This window comes from Lolium perenne, chromosome 4 (genome assembly GCF_019359855.2).
Source record: "Lolium perenne isolate Kyuss_39 chromosome 4, Kyuss_2.0, whole genome shotgun sequence".
NCBI lineage: Eukaryota > Viridiplantae > Streptophyta > Magnoliopsida > Poales > Poaceae > Lolium > Lolium perenne.
Genome location: NC_067247.2, coordinates 153,203,518 through 153,219,470, shown reverse-complemented (window position 1 = coordinate 153,219,470; position 15,953 = coordinate 153,203,518). Strand labels below are relative to the sequence as shown.

General features: G+C 42.9%; 1 protein-coding gene across 2 annotated transcripts; it reads right to left on the bottom strand.

The window, feature by feature from the left end:
• Positions 1–2,231: 2,231 nt before the first annotated feature.
• Positions 2,232–6,966, bottom strand: LOC127294187 (protein NARROW LEAF 1). Of its 2 annotated transcripts, XM_051323940.2 has the most exons (6): positions 6,485–6,966; positions 5,800–6,331; positions 5,544–5,687; positions 4,569–4,809; positions 3,635–4,135; positions 2,232–3,420 (listed from the first exon to the last, which is right to left on the bottom strand). In XM_051323940.2, exons 2-6 carry the CDS (start codon positions 6,280–6,282, stop codon positions 2,888–2,890), a joined length of 1,902 nt encoding a protein of 633 aa, XP_051179900.1. In that variant the 5' UTR covers positions 6,283–6,331; positions 6,485–6,966; the 3' UTR covers positions 2,232–2,887. The 2 variants fall into 2 exon arrangements, with proteins under 2 accessions (XP_051179900.1, XP_051179901.1); XM_051323941.1 differs by lacking the exon at positions 6,485–6,966 and having other exon boundaries at positions 5,544–5,701; positions 5,800–5,968.
• Between the last annotated feature and the right edge of the window lie 8,987 nt (positions 6,967–15,953).

The window sequence follows — 15,953 nt, the reverse complement described above, 5'->3', positions numbered from 1 at the left end:
ACCATTCACATAAAATAACAATTCACTTTGTCTCGCGATATTTTACTTATCCGAAGTTTGATCGTCGGCATCTCCATACCTAGTTCAACCTCGTTACTGATAAGTACTCTTTAATCGTACCGTGATATGATATCCCTTGTGAACCAGTCACATGCTTGCAAGCTAATTAGATATCATTCCACAGAGAGGGCCTAGAGTATATCTATCCGTCATTTAGGATGGACAAATCCCACTATTGATACAAGTGCCTCAACCCTATACTTTCCGAACACTTAATGCCACCTTTATAACAACCCATTTTACGCAGTAGTGTTTGGTGTCATCAAAGCATCCATCCGGTGTAGGTGATTAACAATATGTCATGGTCGAAGGATTAAGTTACTATGCATATTCAAGCTTGAAGCATAAAGAACTAAATGACTTGATCATATGCTACGCTTACTATGAGTGTATGTCTATCACATCATTCACCTAATGATATGAGCATGTTATTAATAACATCAAATGTTCATGATCATGAAACTATGATCATCTATTAATCAATAAGCTAGTTTAACAAGAGGCTTACTAGGGACTTTTTTATATTTACATAACACACATGTATTAATGTTTCCGGTCAATATAATTATATCATGAGATGCAAACTATTATCATAAACACAAAGATATAATAATAACCACTCTATTATTGCCTCTTGTGCATATCTCCAACACGAGGCCCAAAAGAGCATGGGTGGCATGGCCCAGCAAGGTGGTCGCGCCACCTGGTCTCTTTTGACCCTCATGGCTCTTCTCGCTTGCTTCTTTCACCCACAGTCCTTCACCTGATAAAAAAACTTCCAGGATATTTTTTCATCGAATTATTTGGATTTCATAAGGTCCCTGAAACAGCAAAATACGAAAAAGAGGTTTCCGGCCTCCCTGAAACTAAATCCAATGAAGGATACTTTGTAGGAAAGTCCTGAAATCACCTAAAAAGTATATACAATTGTATATTAATGCAAATATCATTCTAAAGTGATCATATATGTTGTTATTATGATGATACAAAATATACGTACCAAGGCGACTATTTTATTGAATATCATACATAGTGATGTATGTGGACCGTTAAGCATAGTCACATGCGGTGGATTTTTCCACTTCATAATCTTTCACCGATGATTTGAGTGGATATATATCGGTATATCTATTTGATTTGAAAGGAGTATGAAATATTTGAAAAGGTTCAAAGATTTCAGCGTGAAGTAGAAAATCATCGTAACAAGAAAATAAAGTCTATGATTGGATCATAGAGGACAAGATTTGAGTTACGAGTTTAGCAAACATCTGAAGTGTTGTGAAATTATTTCACAACTTGCACATCCCGGAATACCATAGCGTGAGGTAATCGAATCTTCTTAGGCATGGTAAGATCGATTATGTAATTAAATAAAAAAAATATCGTTATAATTTTGTTGTTATGCTTTAGAGACTACCGCTTTTACACTAGAAAGGGCACCATTATAATCCATTGAAAACGACACCATATGAGTTATTATAGCATGGGATAAACCAAATTTGTATTTTCTTAAATTTTGATATGCATAGCATAAGTGAAATGTTTTCAACCAAGATCAGCTTAATGTTTTTCAAAGGTTATCCCAAAGAAACTATTGAGTACTCCTTTCACCGAACCGAAGACAAAAGTTTTTCCACAAAAGGTGTATTTCTCCAGAAATAAGTTGTGAAAGAGGTCAATGGAAGGACGGTGCAACTCGAATCTTGTTATCAAGTCAGAGTAGCGCAACGTTGTAAGTTGTCCTGGAGTTTCCTATGATGACTGATACGGAAGCCACTACATGGTTGTAGAGACTTCGGTCGAGATCGAAACTGAACCGAGTCAACCAGGCTTTGTATACTAAACCAATGTGTGGTTTGAGCATGAAGTATTGTTGTTGTGAAAATAATGGATCTGCAATTTACATGGAAGCAAATGATGGCCAGCTCCATTAAATGGCTAGACAGCATAAAATCCGCGATAGAACCCATCTACGAAAATTAATTGTGAAACTTGGTAGACCCTCTGGAAGGCATAATCCATTCAAACGTATGTATCTATAAAAAACAGACGTGGATACTGGATGTTCACATCCATTAAAAGGCTCGACTTGTCGGAAAAGGGGTTTCAACAAAGTTACTAGCCATGGACTTGTGAACGACGTAATACACGACTTTATGTTGGCAAATGTATAATAAATTTTAGAGCCGGCATTCTTTATAAATTTCCCAAATGAAGGGCAGAAGATTACAAACGTCCATCTTAAGATGTAATAACCAGCATAATAGGAAGATGAATCGTCCCAGATTCTCATCAGTCCCAGCCACATCGATTTCCAAGGAAAAAAGGTTCAGATCCAGCATCGTGTATTATCATCAGATCTAATGAATGAGCACAGCAAAACTGCAGGGCCACCAGCCTACCACCCAACATCCTACAAGAGTTGAATCAAATGCACTCAAGCTAGTATTGCAGGTTCAGTTTGCTGAACTGAAGATCTTTCATCTACTCGTTTTGTTTGTCCACAAGCTCATTCCAGAAATCAAGTGCACTCAAGCTAGTATTGCAGGTTCAATTTGCTGAACTGAAGATCTTTCATCCACTCGTTTTGTTTGTCCACAAGCTCATTCCAGAAATAAAGTGCACTCAAGCTAATACTGCAGGTTCAGTTTGCTGAACTGCAGGAAATCTTTCATCTACTCGCTTTGTTTATCCCGAAGCTCATTCCAGAAATCAAGTGCACTCAAGCTAATATTGCAGGTTCAGCTTGCTGAGCTGCAGGAGATCTTTCATCTGCTCAGCTTTGTTTGTCCACGAGCTCATTCCAGAAACGTCGAAAATGAACGCTTCACTTCTCCAGGTCTATGCTCGGCTCTGGGTCATAGTGAGGCCGCTTCTCCAGGTCTAGGCTCGGTTCTGGGTCAGAGCAAGGCCGCTTCTCCAGGTCTAGGCTCGATTCTGGGTCTGGGCGAGGCCGCTTCTCCAGGTCTTGGTTTGATTCTGGGTCCAAACAAAGCCGCTTGGGCTCTCGGTCGCCTAGGTGCAGCGACATGGCGAGCTCTTCCTCCGATGGATTATTCAAATTGGCGATGCTCCTTGGAGCATCTTGGTCATGGCACACCGGAAAGATGCCAACAAAGTTTGAGATGAACTGATGCTCTTCCATATCAGATGGCCTATTGGATGCATCCTCCCCTTCAGTTGTAGAGCTTATCATGTCATGACGAGGCAGCTGCTGAATTTTGATCCCCAAAGGCTGAAAGATTTCTTCCCCCTTCTCTTCCGAGGTGGCTTCTGGTGCGGTGACACCCACCATGGAGGACTCCCCAACAGCAGATATAACTGCAGCAACAAAAGCATTCCTTTGCTCCTGCACAGCATCTTTTTATCGTACATAAATTATGTCAGTCTTCTACCATGGAGCAAAAGTACCTTAATACTGCAAGGATGAAAAAGGCAATAACATTATACTGCCCTCAATAACGCCTTCTTTCTAATGAGTAGTTACATTTCTTAAGAGCACTTGATCGTGATTTTGCAGAAAAATCTATTTCCAGAATACCTGGATAACACTGAAATATGAAGAAGTACTGACCTTTGAGTGATTCGTTGGTTATGATAAGATCAAGTTCTAGACGATCAAGAAGACGACCAAGATCAACTCCGGTAGTCCAATTTTCAGGACCATAGTCACTTGTAAGTTTCATCCTCCCACGGTTTGATGTGCCACCCCATATTATCCCAATAGGACGTGGCTTCTCCTCACCCTGGCTGGTCAGGATAATTAGGCTTCCACTATCACCTTCCAAGTCAAAGGTTTGGCGGTTCTCACCAACAACGAGGAGGTCAGCGAAGAAGCATATTCCTTTCTCATCATTGTACTCAAGGGCATATGCCAATACAGTCCCAGTTGTGTGACCAGAACTTCTGCCAACTTTGCAAACTTGCTTCCCTATGAGGTTATTGATAGGACACTGCAGATCTATAACCTTAACATCCCCAATCTCACCGACCTCCCTAACTATAGTCGTGACCGTGGAAATGTCAAAGTCATCAGCAAATGGAATGAATGCGCCATCAGCTCGTACAAATGTCTCTGCAGGTCCGCAGAAGGGTAGCATATATGTTTGGGGATTAGAAAAGCACATGCATCATAGAGAACACAAAATAAAAGGAATAATGTAATTTGTTTACATATATAAAAATAAGTATTATATGTAACTTAAACAGATATTATTTTATTCCTTACTCTAAAGTGCAAGTTGGTTTTAATCTGACAAACAAAACTGGTACGACCAGAAAGAAAATATCCTGCTTCTTAAACTTCCTTTTATTTTTGTGCAACGCACTAATGTATGATGTACTGTATCTTACTATCTTGCTTTTTGGTGCATTTCAGACGCTTCTTTTCATATAGACAAAACATGAACTAAGCATTTCTCTATAACCATATATACTGCAGTTAAATGCTGCGAAAAGTACACGAATTTGAATTCTTATATCAATCAGATAAGTTGTAATGGCTCTACCTGGGTTTGTTCCAGCATAAATTCCATACCAAAAATCATCTGTGATGAAAGATGTTGCCCTTTCGACAGCTCCAAGATAAACACCAGGCCCACGATCGGGTGGCAATGGGTGAAACATCTTCTGGTTAGGATAATCCAAGTCAACTGCAACATGTCGGTTGGTGAGGAAACCAACCTGCTTGTTGCTGGTGCGCCGTTTCACAATTGCACTCAAAGTTCCAAATGTATCCTGGCTTGCAACCTGAAACAGCATATGGAGAACTGTGAGAAGGAACTTTCAGAGTACACAGTTCAGTTATGTTTTGAAAAGAACTGCCATGCGAAATTGTATGTGTGTCACAAATATAGGTGATTGGTGATGGCTACATTTGTGTGGGCTCCCAAATTGCCAAGCTTCGCATGCCAATTTACATGATGTAATTGTTAAATGACATGACACTCTCAGGCTCGCGGGGAAAATTACTTCGGATTGCTGATCATCAAAGGGATTAACTTATGTAACATCCAGTTGAATGAAGAACACTGGCAGGATTTCTAGTAGCTGTTTTAACCTGGCATCATACATAACAGTGTGGAGCAGCATGCTTTTTGAGTCGATGTATAGTCGCCGAGTCGTTTTCCAAAAATCACGGCAACTCGTGACAATACAGCGACTTCCGTCGACTATACAGCGAGTCGTAGCATTGGCGACTCAATTTTGAGTCACTACTCAAAAACCATGGCGAGCAGACAAGGTACCTATGGGTCCTTGTCATAACATTATGAGCGTTGTGCAATTTTATTCGCTTTCTAATAGTAGTAAATCCTAAGAATCCCGACAAAATTTAAACGGACCACTTATACAGGATAAACAGAAGAATTGTTAGTGCATGTTTTCACCCATTTCAATTTATAGACATGGTAGCATCCTCTGCTTAAAGAACGTGATATTTAGGGAAATCACACCAATAAAAAAACGAGTATAGATGTATGTACCTGAGAACCTGAACCAATATATTCATCACTGCCACACAGCTTATTAACAAGCTCACTGAACATCTGTTCTTTAGGTGTTTGAGCCGGTGAACCATAGTATGAAAATTCTACGACATCAACATCACACCAAACACCTCCTGGTCCCTGTAATGATCCAACTAAGTGAAAGGTATTTAGTTCATGAAAAAATCACTTCTAGCTATGAAAAGAAGCTTGCTGAATAATCTAATACAGAAACAAAACATTGTTTTCCTACCGCAAGAATTGCAGGAAGGCATTGGTTCGGATTAAGCCACTTTTTGTGAACCTTTCGCTCAACAAAGACAATAATGGCAGGGATATTTGTCAGATCCCCTTTCTTTATGCGGAAGCCCACTGCCGTTCCGAGGCTGAACCGCCGCAATATCTTGCTGTGGAAAGCTCTTATAGTCATCAAGTCAAGCAGGCTATTTGCTTGCTGGCCCTTGGGCAACTGTCTAGGGAGCACCGGCAGTAACCCTTTCTGTAGGTTTCCGAAGTAGTTTGCCCGTCCCTCGGACGCACAATGCTGTAGGTTCGACGCCGGCCATAAAAAGTATGCCGCGCTGTTTTCTGTGTGTACACAACCAGAAGCAATTGGTTGCATCGAAGGAGAACAAGGAAAGGTCTCCTGATGATGGCAATACCCCTCCACGCCAAGGGACGACTCTTCCAATTGCATCAATCCTGACAGCTGCACATTGTCATCTGAAGGCTTCATTGTGCCGAACAGCTGGCAGACGTAATGTTTAGTAGGAGAAGCTATGGACCTAAATATGAGAGCAAACAAGAAAACATTATCTTTCAAGGCTAATAATACCCTGCGGTAAAGATGTCAAAAGACACCAGAAAGTCAGCAATCTTGCAAATGTGTTTGCACTCTATGGATTTATTGCTCCGGATGGGAAATGATATTACAGTACCTGATTTGGTTCTTCTTGAAAATTTGCAGAACCTATAACCCGCGAATATTAGGCTACTTCACCGCCAGTCGTTTATTCTCTTGTTTGTGTATATCTTGGCTGCTAACTACAGTCACACATTGCTGAATCCGTGTAGTATGCATCCAGGTCTCGCGTTGCTCGCCGGGTGCCCATGCAGAAGGAGGGGGGAGGGAGTGGGAATGGTGTTACCGGAGCCCGAGTACAGGGACGGCGGGAGTCGGCTTCGCCGGTGAGATGCCAAGAACGACAGACGGGATCCAAAGCTGGTGGAGAACGAACCCGCCCCTCGCTCGCCGGATCTGGAGAGGAACTATAGAACAGAGAGAAATCGCTCGGGAAAAGTACCTATGGTTTGTGATTCGAAGAGGAATGTTCGGGTTCGTTTTTTTTTTTCTTGACATGATGTTCGGGTTCGTTTGGTTGTGTGACAAAGCTGGCCGTGCGAACGCTCCTGACCCTTCGTGTGTGTTTGGTTGAACACTCGGTTAGACCATGTCCATGAGACTTTGTATATTTGGTTTCAATTGGTAAAAAGTAAAAACTGAACTTGTAGCAATTTGAGCAAAATATGAAGCTCCAAGAGCATTGTCAAAAGTGTTCCCTACAAAACTTATAATCAGGTGAGAAAAGTTCCCATCCAATTACCAACTATACCAAATCAAAGCATGGCTCCTAAAATTGGTAAAATCACGTAGGACGGGGCAACGGCCGAGTGGAAATCTTTCGACCACGCCCATGTGATCCCCCCCCCCCCCCCCACGCCGTTGTGTCCGGCCATGTAGGCGACCAATGACCTTCCCCAAGGCCCTCCTCGACGCATGCTCGTCTCCATCCTCTTCCTGGCACAGTCAGCGCCAAGCCCAAGGCTACGCAGTGCCTAGGCTTGGTGTCGATATCGCGCCCGTTTACCCCGCCAGCCACCCGGATCAAGAACAGGGAAATTGACTTCCCCGATATCCTCCATGCCTCCGCCGTGTCGGTGAGAGGTCACCGAAGCGTCATGTTCATTGAGCTCCGGGTCTAGGCAGACACACCAAAAGAATTTATCCTCTCCTTTGATGTGTCATGCCTTTACATGGTAGAGTGGAAGGGACTAGGGCACTCAGGTGTAAGGGTATTTTACCCTTAATCGTTATTTTGTCTAATGATGACACCAGAGCTAATGTGTGGACTAATGGTCTCCATAAGTGTATATGCAGGTTTTAGTCTGCAAGTGTGGTTGCAAGGTGGTGAGAGACCCCTAATTTGGCGTCAGTGTTTTAGCTATTTTCTCTATTGTTTTATATTTGAGTTGTAGGAAACATCACACTATTAAGAGTGGTGGTTTCGATGAGCTCGTTGGAGATGTTTCCTAAGAAATACACACATCCTACCACCAAATAGACCCATCACTTTTTCCGGGTGAGTTCATTTTTTTGGAGAAATCACTATTTCATAATGCTCTGGCAATTTTGGCGCAAAAAACGGCGGTGTCGGTTTCCCCAACAGAACTTCTCGGCGCGCCGAACTACCCTAGGAATGTGCCGAAAGATATAACATAAAGCAGTTTCGACGAAACTGACATGGTTCCGGCTGACTAGACGGTTTGGTTCCAGCAAGGAAACCGGTGGGCTGGTCTAGGTTTGGCCCAGGCTGCAAAACTAGCAGTCATTCTGGTGTGCCGATTTGTCCACCGGACCAAACCGGAGAGGAAACCTGCTCTGCTGATTTTGCCGCCGGTTTGTGTCCCAGAAATTTCCCTAGATGTCTATATTTATCCTTGGACTATAAATACCCCTTCTTGCAGCTTGAAAGGGTTAGGTCAACCATTCATGTCATATCCTTGTGTTGTCTCTCACACGCACGATTGTTGAAAACCAAAAAACTTGCATCTCTCATTCTACCCAACAAAAGCCAAATCCCTTTGGTACAAAGCAAGAGGTAGTCCCGATCTACGTTTCCACCAAGCAAAACTTCATTCCTCTTGAGTTCATCGATCAAGCTTGTTACTCTTGGGTTTGTGGAAAACCTTATGCGGCTAGAGTCACTCAGAAGCATCATGGTTGTGGATTTGCTCTAAGAAGAAGTTTGTGAGGGTTTGGAGACTACCTTAAAGTCTACGACAAGTGAGCGAGTTGTTCCTTCATGGGATAGGTTCAGGAGAATAAGGTGACCCTTTGTGGCGTTGGGAAATCCTTTGTGGGATCCGACACCTCTCCAACGTGACGTACCTTCCTTCCATGGAAGGGAACACGGGGATACATCTTCGTCTCCGCGTGCTTCAGTTATCCCTAACTGATCTCTTTACTCTTGTGATATCCTTCATGCTTGAAGTACCTTGTATCATCATATAGGTTGACTCACCTAGTTTTCATTAATCAGACTCACTTACTATTCCGCAAAGCCTAAAGGTGCAAAAGAAATTGAATAAAATTTGTATAACCTATTCACCCCCCTCTAGGTTACCATCTCTATCCTTTCAATCATAAGACTCCCAGGCCTCTCCTCCGTCGGGTGTTAGGGTTCGTGCATGGAAAACAAAAAAATTGCTACATGTACTCCCAAGATCTATATATGGAGATGCAAATAACAAACGATGATTCAGAGGACTCACACCGAGAGAATGCGGAAGGCTCGAGGCGATCCACGAACCTAGGTTTGTCCCTCCTAGGCACGAGGAATTGATCTCCTCTTTGCTCCAAGAATCGCACGGGAAATTCCTTCGCTGGTATACAAGCGTACAACTCATCAATCTGACAAGGCGCCAGTCCAGAGCGTAGCCGCGTTGGTGGAAGTAGTGTAGCCTTACGGCGTATGGTTGTGGAAAAAACCACGCACATGGGAGAGGGGGATAGAGAGCCACGTGGTTTGTTACGATTGATGCATTGAGACATGAGGGGGTTTGGGTTTATATAGGATGAGGGAAGGCGGGCTAGGGTTTCCGCCGCCTCCCCTTGGTGGGCTGACCATAGGGTCCCAAAGCCCTAGTCGCCCCCCGTATGGGCTGCAACAGACAGCCCTTGGGGGCTTTGGGGGGCATGGTTGTCTGGAGCAAATGTCCCGTAGAAGCCCATGCGGCCATCCCATAAGGCTTTTGACTTTCAGACTTCCCTCTATCTTCCTTCGATAATTCCGACACCTCTCTCTTGTTGTCTGGAGCCCCAATTTTCTCTCTTCCTGAAACAATTCTAGAAAATCACCAAAACTATTTCTCTTACTTAAGAACATTTCTGTAATGTGTTCCACCCTCATAAAATGTCTCAGAACAACTGTAGTGTACTTCTGGAACTAATCCGACAATGTCGTAACATCACCCACAATTGAACTACATACACTAAAGATTGATTAGCCTTAAGCGTGTGAGCCAACATGTTCGGTAATACATAGACATGGGTCCAAACTCTTATGAACCAATAACCAACAAAAGAACATGGATGCCCTTTGATGGCTCCTATGCATACATGAATGATTTTGAGCCAACGTTGTGTTTGTCAATATGTTAATCCCAATACCTCATGATGAGTGAAATTTTCATAGTGTTTTTCTTCAAAAAAAAATTGCATGAGTAGTAATAGGATTTTGGCTTTACCACTCTCACACGCACCTTTTCTGCTTGTTTCACAAAGATCCCAAAAATCAAGAGGTTAATTAAGAAATAAATTAAAGAGGTAATTTTTGGGCACATATATGTTTATTAGAGGCAATAATACCTTCCAAACATTTACCCACACACCTGGGGTCGAGCCAAAGGTCGAATTTGCAAAGAAATTATCACATAGACTTTAACGACCTATGGTACGGTCATCCCCGCCCGTACCGGATGGTCGTACTATGTTTTGGTGGCTTCGTCTCGTCGAACCCTTTCGCCTCGTGCGATGGGATCAAAGATCACAGTTATAGAGCCACCACGAAATAGAGAAATCTCACCCCGAAAGGGATCTAGACGGGGAACTCGCAGAGGGAATCCATCATCGCCGTTTCTTGGGTATTGGAGGTAATACCTTCGATCCAGATTATGGATTGTAGTATTGCAAGCTTGTTCCCTAGAATACCTAGGTTTAATCGAACCTTGGGAAGTGATACGTCTCCGACGTATCGATAATTTTTCTTATGTTCCATGCTTGTTTTATGACAATACCTACATGTTTTGTTCACACTTTATGATGATTTTATGCGTTTTCCGGAACTAACCTATTGACGACATGCCGAAGTGCCAGTTCCTGTTTTCTGCTGTTTTTGGTTTCAGAAATCATAGTAAGGAAATATTCTCGGAATTGGACGAAATCAACGCCCAAGATCTTAAAATCCCACGAAGCTTCCAGAACACCCGAGAGCCACCAGAGGAGTGCCCTGTGGGCCCCAGACGCCAGGCTGGCGCGGCCAGGGGGTGGGCCGCGCCCCCCTGTTGTGTCGTCGCCTCGTCAGCCCTCCGACTCCGCCTCTTCGCCTATATAAAGGTCCCTGACCTAAAACATCGAGACGGAAAAGCCACGGTACGAGAAACCATCCAGAGCCGCCGCCATCGCGAAGCCAAGATCTGGGGGATAGGAGTCTCTGTTCCGGCACGCCGCCGGGACGGGGAAGTGCCCCCGGAAGGCTTCTCCATCGACACCGCTGCCATCTCCACCGTCATCTTCATCACCGCTGCTATCTCCCATGAGGAGGGAGTAGTTCTCCATCGAGGCTAAGGGATGTACCGGTAGCTATGTGGTTAATCTCTCTCCTATGTACTTCAATACAATGATCTCATGAGCTGCCTTACATGATTGAGATTCATATGAGTTTTGTATCACTATTCATCTATGTGCTACTCTAGTGATGTTATTAAAGTAGTCTATTCCTCCTGCACGGTGTAATGGTGACAGTGTGTGCATCGTGTAGTACTTGGCGTAGGTTATGCTTATGATCTCTTGTAGATTCTGAAGTTAATTATTGCTATGATAGTATTGATGTGATCTATGCCTCCTTCATAGTGTGATGGTGACAGTGTGCATGCTATGTTAGTACTTGGTTTAGTTGTGTTGATCTATCGTGCACTCTAAGGTTATTTAAACATGAATATCGAATATTGTGGAGCTTGTTAACTCCGGCATTGAGGGTTCGTGTAATCCTACACAATTAGTGGTGTTCATCATCCAACAAGAGAGTCTAGAGTATAGCATTTATTTATTCTGTTATGTGATCAATGTTGAGAGTGTCCACTAGTGAAAGTATAATCCCTAGGCCTTGTTTCCAAATACTGCTATCGCTGCTTGTTTACTGTTCTCATCGCATCTGTATCGCTGCAATATCACCACCATCAACCACACGCCAGTTGTAGCATCAAGCTATTTTCTGGTGCCGTTACTACTGCTCATATACATTTATACCACATGTATTTCACTATCTCTTCGCCGAACTAGTGCACCTATACATCTGACAAGTGTATTAGGTGTGTTGGGGATACAAGAGACTTCTTGCTTTGTGGTTGCAGGGTTGCATGAGAGGGATATCTTTGACCTCTTCCTCCCTGAGTTCGATAAACCTTGGGTGATCCACTTAAGGGAAACTTGCTGCTGTTCTACAAACCTCTGCTCTTGGAGGCCCAACACTGTCTACAAGAATAGAAGCACCCGTAGACATCAGGAAGCACTGCTAAAGTGGTGTAAAGGAAACATCTACAAGATTTGCTAGTTGGTTTAATTTTATGTTTACCAAACCTTTCTAGTTTAGTTTATTTTATGTTGTGTTCAATGGATTGAAATAGGCTAGGGTCAAGGATTTTCCTGCAGCTATGCATACATATAGAAATAAAATACAAATGTGTAGTAAATAAAATAGTGATAAGAGATTTGTGAGCAGCACATCCGTAAATACTATTGTCCCTAAAACTAGAGGTGACAAGAGTCTCTTGGTCCAACCATTGTTTCCACAGCCGCGAGTAACAACAATTATTAAGTAAACGGATATAGACAAAATCATTAAGCTACATGATTGTGTCGTTGATCCCGAGCGAATCACAAAACGTGTACTGTTACTTTCCCCTTCTGTCACTGAGGCTTCACGATATTTCTCCTCTCATCCCACCTCTTCTCTTGATCGATCCGACATACATGGGTACCTGCAGATCGTCGAATCGAGGCAAAGAGACCAGGATACAAGATTGCAAAGCTCATATTCAATTCCTACACATATTCATGATATTAGATGCATATAAACGCTGCGAGGATTCACCCCAACCCACAGCTCGTGAGGACTACACACACATGATATCAAGATCAAAGATAGAAATCATTGTTGCAAATACTTGGATTGAAATCACAACATTCTTACAATAGTCGTCAATTCTCAAGGAGATGTCTATTACAATGGTGATGGCTATGACTGTGGAGGAGATGGGAGATGGAATGGATGAACTATGGTGGTGGATCTCCTTCTGTGTGGTGTGGATGGATCTGATGGGTGGCGGCTGTTGGAGTTCGTAGCATATAGAAAACAAAAAAAAAATATCGCAAGAACGGATAAAACAAAGATCCAATCTAGGAAAAAGCCAAGATCTAATCTACTAGATCTATGCAACGAGATATATGAGAGACATACCCTTGAAGATCCAAAGTGTTAACGCGATCAGATCTCGTGGATGATGTAGTCGTACTCTTGCCGAACTCAAGTTCGAGATGAAATCCTTCCAGTGCTGCAAGCGGGCAGCACTTCCGTACTCGGTCACACGTACGTTATCGACGAAGATGTCCTCTCCCCGTTACAGCGGGCAGTGTATGTAGTAGATCCTTCTCGTAATCCCAGCAGAACGACGACGTGGTGGTGGTGGTGGTGGAGAAGAATTCATGCAGGGCTTCGCCAAGCCTGCGCAGGAAGGAGGGAGAGAGGGACGGCTAGGGTTTAGGGGATGTTGTACTGCGCCCCAGCCCTCCCCTCCCTCTTATATAGGCGTGGGGGTCTGCCTTGGCCCCCTCCTCCAAGCCCTAGGGTCGACTAAAAAGGGGGAGAACTCCCCCCAAAGTTAAGTTCCTATTTTTAAGGGATTTGATCTTATCCACTTGATCCAGTCGCATGGCCTTGGGGGCTGGTGTGCCTGGCCCATGTGGCACTATGCGACCCCTTATGGTCCATTTTGGTCGTTAGGGATAGGTGGGCCCCACTATGGTACCCTTTGGAACCTTCTAGAACCTCCGGTACTGTAATGTCCCAGGTTTAGAGACGATCGAGGGGTAGATTTTAGAAAGGGATGTGCATTGCATCGTAAATTCTGGGGAAATTTCGCGTTTTTAAAACAAAACTGCATCGAAGGGGGACAAGTTTCTCTCTCGACATCTTACAGGGTTAGGGTTTCGAGAGTGCGACAAACTTGTTCCTTATTCAACTAAATTATGGTTTTGAGAAGAGAGAAGAGTTATTGCATCACAAACTTAAGTTGCATGATTGAATTCAAATTTAAGTTGCATGATTGAATTCAAACCTAAGTTGAATTTGAATTTCAAATTCAAACATTAAATAAATATCTCATAATTCAATTGTGAGGAAATTCATTAAGTGAATTATAAATAATACACAATATGAACAATACAAATAATAAGTAAAGCTCATTAGAGAAAACCTTGAGCTTTATTGATTAACACACAATATACATTGTCTTTACAATATTCACAAGTGAAATAAAAGAATATTACAACATATTACATGAATTGGCAAAATATAAAAAGAAAATAAAAGAAAAGTACAATGTCATATTCTATCCTAAAACTACAAGCTAATTTCCACTAAGGCTTGAGCTTGATCTTCACTTGATCTTCACTTGATCATCTCCAAGCTCCCTGCACACAAACACAACAAAGCAAGAGTTATGCCAAGTGGCAAAGCCACTTGGCAGGTTAGAAGAAAAAATGGCAAATGAAGGGATATGCTCACAGCTCTGCCGAGCTGATCTGCTCAAAGCCAAGTACAAGCTAGATACCCAGCATCAGGTACACACACAGCCAGCCTGCTCACCAGGCAGTGTGCATGCAGCACAACACACACACCAGCAGTGAGTCACCAAGGGTGCCAGACCAAGCTGTCGACCAGGAGAGCAAGGGGAGGGTTCATATAAAACCTTTTCCACCGCCAGAACCAGCAAACCATCGACAGGTTGCACTGGTAAGTCACCAGAAATCAAGAGCACTAAGAACAGGAAGAACAACACTGCTGTTCAACCTGTCCAAAACCATCACACCACCAAATTAAGCACCACAGGCTTGCTTGGAGGAGCAGGACAAGCAATTCACAAAGCACTGAAGCAATCCTCTACACCAACAAACCATCTAGGAGCTGGAGTGAGGTATAAACAAGATCAACCTGAGCAAAGCCCTGTTTTGCTCATAAATAAGCATACACTTGCATCACAAAAGCAAAGTGGGTATGAAACCCTGTTTGTATCATCATCTGGCTACTAAGCCATTTGGTGCAAGCAAACTGAAGATTAGCCAGAAGGAATTCACCAAGGGAACATTGGTGTGTCAGCATGGTGACACTACCAGAGAAATCCAACATGGATTTAATCCCTAACTAGCCATCCAAGCTCACCTAGCACCACACAACTAGTTACACCATCAGATTATAGACATCTAATTGTCTATTTTGTTTTCAACATCAAAAGCTACTGGTAATCCAGACATGGATCAATCAGATAGCATGAGAGAGTCACAACAACAGCCACAGAGTGGGGAGCTACCCTTGACAGCATCATAGTGCTGCCAGGGTCACCTCAACCCAAGCCAACACATAAAACCACCACATCATCATCCATTTTGATTCAGTAGAGGGCTAGGGTACCAACCAGTGGTTGTCATCCAACTAGCCCTAGCTAATTGAATTAAAATGATCATCACTGTGTCACAGTTCACATCATTCATCCATTTAGCAAGGCAAAATAAACAGATAAATGAAACAGACAAGCAACTAATGCACAGAGCCTTGCAGATGATCCAATGGATCATTGCAAGCATCCACTGATGCTTGTGCAAGCACCAGCACACACAGGCTAAGCCTGTATGAAGCACACACAACACTTGATGAGCACCAGTGAGTCACAGAGAGGAGCACACACTTACTCACAAGCAAGTATTGATCAATTGATCATTAGAGCACCACTAGCTCTTGCTACAGATTGCCACAGCCAAGTACAGCAACAAAAATTAACCAGCCACTGAATAAATCCAACCATGTCATTACTGAATAAACAGATAACTGAATTAATAACTTTATGATTGTATCCAGAAGCACATCAAAGGCTTGATGAGCCACTAGGTCAAGATACACAAGCAAAGCACATACACTCATCACTGAATAACACTGATAAGCCAACAGCAATGCTCAATTGAGCATACTCATGAAGTTGAGCACAAGAAACAGCACATTATTGCACTGACACTTGCAAAATTGCAAGAACTACACACTGTAATCAAGCCAGAACAATATACATGAATACACTTGA